This window comes from Chrysemys picta, chromosome 8 (assembly GCF_011386835.1).
Source record: "Chrysemys picta bellii isolate R12L10 chromosome 8, ASM1138683v2, whole genome shotgun sequence".
Classification (NCBI taxonomy): Eukaryota; Metazoa; Chordata; order Testudines; family Emydidae; genus Chrysemys; species Chrysemys picta.
In genome coordinates this window covers 109164140-109172981 of record NC_088798.1, presented here as the reverse complement: position 1 = coordinate 109172981, position 8842 = coordinate 109164140, and the positions used below count along the sequence as shown (strand labels likewise).

The following is an 8842-nucleotide window of genomic DNA, read 5'->3' as shown; positions in this document are numbered from 1 at the left end:
AGAATCCATAATTCGCAGTGGATTGAAACCCTGAGTAGACATAGCATTGAGCCTGCCTTTACTCTCCAGGGACCTGATGTTTGCCAAGCTGGGGCAGCTCCTCCATGAACAGGCAAATACTCTGGTTAGAGGTGGGTGATGCTGTCTGGACAGGACGTCTGCTGACCAGTGTTTAGCATGTCAGAGGCTGGCATCGGTTTGCATTCTACAGAACCACCCCCCCCCATAGGTGGGAGCCATCTGGTGTTGGTGCAAAGACTTAGGTCTGGTCTACACTAATTAGGTCAACCCAGCTACGTCACGAGGGGGTGTGAACATTCCACCCCCCTGAGTGATGTCGTTAAGCCAACTCCTGATGTAGATCATGGTAGGTCAATAGAAGAAATCTTCCATCTACCATCTCTCGGAGAGGTGGATTACGTGTGCAGATGGAGAACCCCTCCCATCGGCGTAGCTAGTGTCTACATGGACGTGCTGTAGTGTTTCAAGTGCACAGAAGCCCTCAGACACCGGTCACCAGGGCAATGAAGGGGCAGAGCAGTGAACTGTGAGGGCATGGCTGCCTTTCCGACCGACTTCCTCCTCACGCCCTGGGCTTTGGGACCTACGCACTCAAAACAGTTCTTATCATGCAATAAGAATCAAAACTGTAGCGAACCAAGGGATTTTGAGTGTCCTGCTCCCTTAACAACGCCCCATTAGACAGATAATAACCCCTTTTATCCAAGGCTCTCAAAGCAATTTACAAGCACCAACATTAACAAGTCCCTGTGAGGTTGCTCTTGTCCTTACATCCATGTTAGCGTTGCGCAAACAGAGGTTATGTGACTTCCCCGCAGTCACACAAAGACTCCGCGGCAGATCTGGGAGAAGAACCCAGGAGTCGTCACCCCCACCCCTCTCCCTCGGCTCCATCTGGGCATGTTTTGAGTTTCATTGTCTTTAGAGCTTTTGTTGGGGTTTCAAAACCATTTCTCTGGAACCCGCATTTTCCAAGGGAAATGTAGTGAAAGACCAAAGGAAAGGAGTGCTGGTAGCACTCTAGCACACCTGGGCTACTCAAGGAACAGAAGGGTTGTTTTGCGACTAACTCCTGCCCAGCATACAAATGAAAAGCTATTCAGGGCTTACAACACTCAAAAGGCCGGCAGCAGCTCAGAACTCCGCTTTCGCCAGGTCCCAGCGCAGCTCAAGCCGCAAAGGTAGCCAGTCTTGTTCTAAAGCCGCACCTGGGTTTTGCCTGGTTCTAAAACTGCCAGGACTAATTAGCTGGTAACATCTAAACTGCTCCGCCAGCTCCCCCACTAACTGGACAACACAAGCGAGCCCAGCAGCTTCAAAGCCTTTGTGAGCCCAGGACATTGGACTCGTCTGAATTAAAGACAGAAGCGTCCATTCTACCAGGTGCCTCGGTCAGCCGGTTTTCAAGGCATCGGTGTAGCTTGCAACGCTAGCCACTCTTCATAGCAGCGAAAAATCATAATCCTTTTTCCTCTTGCCAGTCCCATCAGAGTGCAATTTCTCCCGGACCACAGGGCAATCTATGGTACTTAAATGGCCTCTGTTACCACCATCTCTGACCACCTTACAATCTTCAGTGCATTTTTCCTCCCAATGCCTCTGTGAGATAGGGACGCGCTATGTTAATGGCACAGAGAGACTAAGTGACTTTGCCCAAGGTCACAGAACTCTATGGCAGGGAATTGAATTCAGATCTTGCAAGTTCTGGGCCAGTGCTCTAACCACATGGCATCCTGCCTCTGCATGCCACAGGCTCTGAGAATGCTGGGTAAATAATGCTGGGGTCTGGCAGCTCCATTTCCCCCTGCATGTCAGACCTCTCCAGGCTCTCCCAATACGAGCGCAGCCCTTCTAAGCCCACTGATCCTGCTCCCAATAGGGCAGAACCTTGCCTCTGTGCTTGGCCCTGGCACCTCCACTTTCAGTGTTAGGTAGGGTTACCATACTTAACAAATAAAAAAAGAGGACCCTCCACGGGGCTCTGGCCCCTCCCATTTCCCAACCACAGCCCCGCCCCAACTCCGTCCCTTCCCCGCCCCAACCCTGCCCTAACTCCGCCCCCTCCTCCCTCCCACTCCCAGCCACGCGGAAAGGGCTGCCCGAGTGCTACCGGCTTCACAGTTTGCTGGGCAGCCCCCAGACCCTGCGCCCCCGGCCAGCGCTTCCCCAGCGCAGCTGGAGCCCGGGAGGGGAAGCGCCCAGCTGGGGGCACAGGGTCTGGAGGCTGCCCGGCAAACCATGAAGCCGGTAGCGCTTGGGCTTTGGGCAGCCCCTATGCCTCCGGACCCTGCGCCCCCAGCCGGGCACTTCCCCTCCCGGGCTTCGGCGGCGCAGGGTCCGGAGGCATGGGCGCTGCCCAAAGCCCGTAGCGCTCGGCTCTTAAACAGAGTCAAAGAGTCAGGGGAGGAGCAGAGCCGCCGTAGCCAGAGGCTCTGCTCCTCCCCTGACTCTTCGGCTCTGTTTAAGAGCCAAGCTGCCCGAGTGCTACTGGCTTCGGGCAGCCCCCATGCCTCCGGACCCTGCGCCGCCGGAGCCCGGGAGGGGAAGCGCCCGGCCGGCGGCTGGGGTCCGGAGGCAAGGGGGCTGCCTGAAGCCCATAGCGCTCGGGCAGCTCGGCTCTTAAACAGAGCCGAAGAGTCAGGGAAGGAGCAGAGCTGCCATTTTCCCGGACATGTTTGGCTTTTTGGCAATTCCCCCCGGGCGGGGGTTTGAGTGCCAAAAAGCTGGACATGTCCGGGAAAAACCGGATGTATGATAACCCTAGTGTTAGGCTCCGAGCCCGCGGTCAGATCTGTGCCTGATGTCAGTGCGTATGCACCAGGCTGCCTGTGAGGAATCAAAGGTCCACGCGGGCACAAGGGCCTGCCCAGATGGCCCCAGCTGTGGGACAGGGGCCTGCCTGTGTTTGCCAGCACTGGAGGCTGGGAGAGGGGAAGCCAGGAATGTAATGAAGGGTTGTGGCTAATGACATTTTTTAAGCAGGGTGCAGCACAGAAAGAGGCAACCAGCATCAGTGCACAGTCGGGAGGATGACCCACGGCTCACCTGAGAAACAGAAATGAGTGGGGCTGAACGTGGAGGCACCCTATTTCGATTGCATCAAGGCAATTGCAAGACACCTCGTGTTGATTTCCCCCAAATTTCTATTTAAATCACGGCAGTCCAAAGCCTTGACTGCGCCCCCCTGGGAGCGCTGAAGTCTCCAGCTGCAGATCCTGGGATGTTGCCAGCCTCGCAGAAAACACAACTTCAAACTCTGCCCATCAAAATGTTGTGGTCCAACAGCAGCCCCTAGCGGCCAGACACGACCCAGCCCCTTTCAGTGCTTTCAATGCCCTGCCCTGCACTGGGGGGTCAAAGTGGAGGTATCTGGATTGAAATGCTGCTCAGGGGGGTGAAATTCACCAATGGGCAGGGGACCAGCCGAAGTCACCCAGTTCAACTCAGTGGTGCCCCAGTGCCGGGGCGGCCGGTAGGGGTTACGAGGCAGGACAAAAAGGGGAATTTGTTTCTGCCGAGTTAAGCTGAGGGCTGCAGAAGAACCCGCCACCCACGAGCCCCATTGAAGTTTGCAGGAGCGGCAGGTGAACCATCAGGCCATTCGCTCTTGGCTCAGGCAGGCTGGCAGCGTCTGTGCACTGAGTAGCCAGTCTTGCCTCTTCCCAGCAGAGCGCCCAGGTTAAAGGGAGTGGGCCTGATCCCAACCTTTGAAACACCAACGCACAATCAGGGGGATATTCTGCACTTTTACTGGGGTCAGTGAGATCAGAATCGGCTCTTCTGAATGCTGGGCCGGTTATTTCTTCCCCGGTGAGTGGAGGGAGCTCCGCTGATAGTTCTGCTGACACCTCGTTAGATTTCCCCCATATCCCAAACCAAAGGTCACACTCACGCCTTTCAACTGGAAAAAATGAGCCATGCAAGCGGCTGCGATGCGGTCAGGTTTATTGAACGGCGACGCAGGAGGGTGGAGTGGCAGCTGTGTGCGTCTTCATCAGGAATTGTCACACGCCCACTTCTGCGCTTCTCTGCCCGGATCGGAGCAGACGCCGAAAGCGCATGAGGCACTCAGCACATCCCTCTCCTCTTTATGCCAATGTGAGTTCCCCTTCTCCTGAAGAGACAGGTTAGACATATCAGGGCAGCTCGAAACCCCCCGGCAGGGGAGACTCCGGGGAGAAACATCAGGTGGAAAATAATAATTAAACTGTAATTTTAAAATGACACCCAGTCAGAGGCTGATGCCATGTCTTCGCGGCAGGCAGTTCGGGGTGGGGAGGGGGTTACTAGGGACATGAGTTAATTAATTCCTGTAAGCCTCAGAGCTAATACTTTCTGACATCTCCTGTCAGAATAAATTACTTCATTGTTGCAAAGCAGACATCAGACACCTGCTGGTAATCAAGACCCTGCAACTCCTGCCAGCGCTGCGATGTTCTGGGCAGGGGTTTCACATGCAAACACGCCCCACTTTGTCTCCTTCACATTTATTTGCACCTGCCCCACCTGACTCGTCATGGCTATTTTAATGCCACAAGCCGGGAAAATGCAAACATGCACATGTGAAAAAATAACAGCTTTGCTCAGCCGGGGGCCCAACCGACTCCAAAGTGGGTCCATTTTCTCTTGAAATTCTCAGGTGCGCATAGAAATACCCAAACCAACGACAAACAGCCCCAAGCCGGTGTGGAGTTTGATGACTATTTTGCACCCCAATAACAGCGACATAATGAAATGACACCAGTGTGACACCAGGACAAGTGAGATCAGAACTGGGCCCTTTACCAGTGACTATTCCACTAACCAATTCCGCACCCCCAGCTATTCCTTACCCACATCTCAGTCCTGGCCTTCAGCACCCCTGCTATGCTGCTGGACCCCCGTCTCACACAGAGCTCTGCCAGCGCCCCACAATCTTACCTTGCAGCCCCCCTGCTAGTCTAGCCCTGGGCCGCTCACAGAGCTCTGCCAATGCCCCTCAGTCCTGCCTCTCAGCTCCCTATTCCTGCAAACCAGGAGACGTTACAGAGACCAAGGACAGGGTTCTTATCTCTCCTGTAATGCTGATACGGAGGTGTTTTGCATGGGCTTTGAGCTCTAGATCAACGGCCCTGACACACCGTGAGAGTGAAACCACACGGTGTTTCGTTTGAACTTGGGCTCCTGTAGCTCCCACGCTAACAGAGAACTGTAACGTCATTTATTTCCCTTTTTTAAAGACACACCCAGCCCATCTTTAGGGGTCCCTGAATGGGCCTCTGAGAAAAATGCTGCAGGACAGTGCCCTGTCACTGCAAAACGCAGGCCAGTGTCATTCTGGTTCCCATAGCTTCTCCAGGCCCCCTGAATCCAGTTCCTTCCACCAGGGACTCTCCCCACCTTTCCTCTCCAGCCCCATGTGCCCCTGCTCCCCAGTGAGCCTCACCCCAAGCCCCCTGAAGTCAGTGGACAGACTCATTCATCTCTGTGGGATCAGGCTCTCTGTTCCTCGGACTATTGCCTCCCCTTTTCCGGCAGCGCTCTGCGGGGAGGGGGCACTTTGTTCTTGCGTCCCCCACCCCGCGTATCTCCTCCTTCCTTTGCTCCTGACCCCTCCGCATCACTTGAAAACCGTCCTCCTATCTTCACTCTGGAACCGGCTCTTGGCCCAGCCCTTAGTGATACTGTGGAGTCAGGATTCTACCCAACCCTCTCCCCTACATGTATCATATCATCTGGCAGTCGACGGAGGTGGAGATGGGTGTTGTCTTTAGACAAATCTGTGCTATAGCAAACCCTGTGACCGCCAGACACAGCGATCTAGGACAGCGGGGTCAGAGTAGCTGCTCACTGAATCTCAAAGGGATGTGGTGGGGGCCCTAGGACAGCTGGGTCGCTGATCCTGGTTCTCTAGCCAAGGTCTCATCCACTAGTGCATTCTTGAATCTATTTTGTACTCCTGTCTCCTTAGAAACCCTCCTCTTTGGCCTTCAGATATGAGGAAGTCACTGTAGAGCAGACTACTGGGGATGGCCAAGGCCACCTAGGTCTTTTCCATCTCACTTTCCTATGGGACAAATTCTGCCCTCAGCTCCACCAGTGGAAATCGGGAGGAACTCCGCTGGAAGCAGAAGATGGGCCCAGGAGTCCCTTCTTGTTGAATCACAGAAGTTAGGACTGAAGCTCTAGTTAGAGATGCCCGCTACCCCTGCCAACGCAGTGCGGGTTCTCATACGTCTGGTGGGCTAATTGCTGGGTTCAGTTTCCGTTCAATTGACGGAATGCACATCAAAAGAACTGTCTCCCTCTTTATCTGCAATGGCACCGGCACATACCACAGCAGACCATGAGCTAAGTCTTATTTTCTTTGCAGCAGATGTGTTGGAACATCTTGGCTTCACTCCCTTCACACACCTACCTCCATGCTCTGATCCGAAATGGGATACCCACAATGCACAGATTCATTAAGAGCTAGCCCCAGAGCCCACTAAAACCAACAGAAGGTTTGCTATTGACTTGGGCGGGCTTTGGCTCAGGCCCTAATACACTTCCACTGGTCCAGTGTCTCATTGTATTCCCTCATCAGTCTGTCTGTCTCTTGTCTCTCTGGGGCAGGGACTGTCTTGTTGCTCTGTGTTTGTACAGCGCCTAGCGCGATGTGGTCCCAGTCCACCACCGGGACTCCTAGGTGCTATGATAATACTACAGCTAACAGTAAGCATGGGATGAGCCGATGAAGATGGCTATAGTGTTACCTAGGCCAGTGGAAGAGAGCATCAGCAGGGAAGAGGGGAATGGCAAACATTTATCCCCGAATATTGCACCAAGCCAAAAGTCACGGCTTTCTCAAAAGAGTCCAGATACTCACAGGTTCATAGTACACAACTCACACTCATTGGGATACGTCAAATTGTCGGTGCCACATACAGGATCCAAGATTTTTGGGCAGCCCGGAAATATAAAGCTGCCACAATCAGGCTGGGTGAGTAAAGGGGAGTATTAATATACCTTACCAAGGCATTGTTGAAAAGAGCTTCCTGTTGAAGGTGATGCTTTAGGCTGGTGGGGAACCACAGAAATGAAAATCTAATGGTCCTGCAGGAGGATGGATGGAAGCTGTATCATACCCTCAATTTCTTCTGCACTTATCCCGTTGTGACCAGTCCTGGCTTGCTAAGAGCTCCACCTTGAGAGTTCAGAAGCAACGTGGGTAGCTGCCACTGTGCGGGTTCATTTTAACTTTCACTTGGACAATTGGGATCTTAGCTTGGCATTTCAGATGATTAATCAGCTCTTATCTAACACTTTTCATCAGAGATCTCACTGCACTTTGCAATGGGAGGTCTGCATCACTATTCTCATTTGACAGGTAGGGAAACTGAGGCAGGGAGGGGGGGAAAGTGACTTGCCCAAGGTCACCCAGCAGGTCAGTGACAGAGCTGGGGCTAGACCCCAGGTCTTCTGACTGCCACTCTAGTGCACTAGCCACTGGGAAATGCTGCCTCATTGCTTTTCGCAGAATTGGCTTCCCATGACACTGGGACAGAACGGTCTCCCCAAAGAAGGGTATGCAGTTACATTGCACAGAAGGAGTCTTTACCTCTTTCCCTTCGTCAGAAGCACCATCCGGTTCAGCATTGGCTAAAACACACGGGGGGAAAAGGAAACTCCTTAGATGAAATAGGCTTCTCCCAGCCTGTTCTTTGCACAGGTCCAACAGAAACTCTCCTGCTGCTTCCAGGCCCCTCACCCCACTCCTGTGAGGAGGACCCCATTCAACTTTCCTCTCCGCTCCCCTACCAGGCTACTGTCCTGGGCCAGCCGCTTCCCCCGTCAGCGTCCTTCCTTCTTGATCTCACTCCTGTCCCTGCTCCGCTCACCGGCTGTTTGTCAGCCGGCAGAGCCACCTCCAGCCCGCTCTGCCTTTGTCCCCTGGCCGGAAACCCACCGCGTCCGCAGCAGGTGCTTGGCAGTGACCCAGCCCCATGACACTGACCTTCCCGGCAGTTCGCTCCAGCTCCACCTGGTGCTGCCAGGGAACAAAGGGACCTTCGATTGCCCAGAATCGGTTATTGGCCACAGCCATAAAGTCCAGTTTATGAGCCTGATTGTGCTCTCGCCTGCGTGGGTGGCACGGCTGATCTCAGCAGGCTCAGTGAGAGCAGAATCAGGCCCCGTGATGACGAATGGCTGGTGGCCTCGGAAGCAGGCAAGGAGGGAGTTCCTTCCTTGCTGCTGTAAAGAGACACTGCGCAGCACTGTGTGCTGGATAGGGTGACCGGATGTCCTGATTTTATAGGGACAGTCCCGATTTTTGGGGAAATGGCAGTTTGATAGGCAGGGCTGGACTTTCACCTCTGTGGCTATCGGCCTCCCACGGCTCAGGGATTGTAATTCAACGCGGCGTTGCCCCGCTTCACTTTCCGGCATCCCCGTGTCCCAGGAATAGACTGGCTTACACGCTCGCTGGCTGCAGGCGTCTCGCTCTAGCGCTGAACGCAGAGCCTGACCCTCCAGCCGTCTGCTGCCGTCTCCGAGCAGGGGTCAGGGCTCTCTGCTCTTCCATGCTGAACGCTGACCAGGTCCCTGGGTTTCTCGCCCTGAGCTGAGCTGGGTCCCACCACCCGGTGGCTGCTTTCCCGGCCTTGGCAGTCTGCATGCAGGAAAGTTTAGAGGGAAATGACCCGTCACACTCACCTGAGCAGCAGCAAAGCCCCACACCGAGGAGCAGGAAGAGGCCAGCTGCCTTCATGGCCGTTTATTGCGGACGGAGTCGGAATCTGCCTCTCTCCAGGAAACCCTCTCTCCAGAAGCCTACGCAGGGAGCTTTATATCTACCCAC

At 54.4% G+C, this 8842-nt stretch overlaps 1 protein-coding gene across 1 annotated transcript; it reads right to left on the bottom strand.

The window, feature by feature from the left end:
* Window positions 1-3949: 3949 nt before the first annotated feature.
* Window positions 3950-8842, bottom strand: LOC135973317 (pancreatic secretory trypsin inhibitor-like). The gene is made up of 4 exons (XM_065556056.1): window positions 8698-8842; window positions 7601-7641; window positions 6869-6978; window positions 3950-4135 (listed from the first exon to the last, which is right to left on the bottom strand). Exons 1-4 carry the CDS (start codon window positions 8750-8752, stop codon window positions 4090-4092), a joined length of 252 nt encoding a protein of 83 aa, XP_065412128.1. The 5' UTR covers window positions 8753-8842; the 3' UTR covers window positions 3950-4089.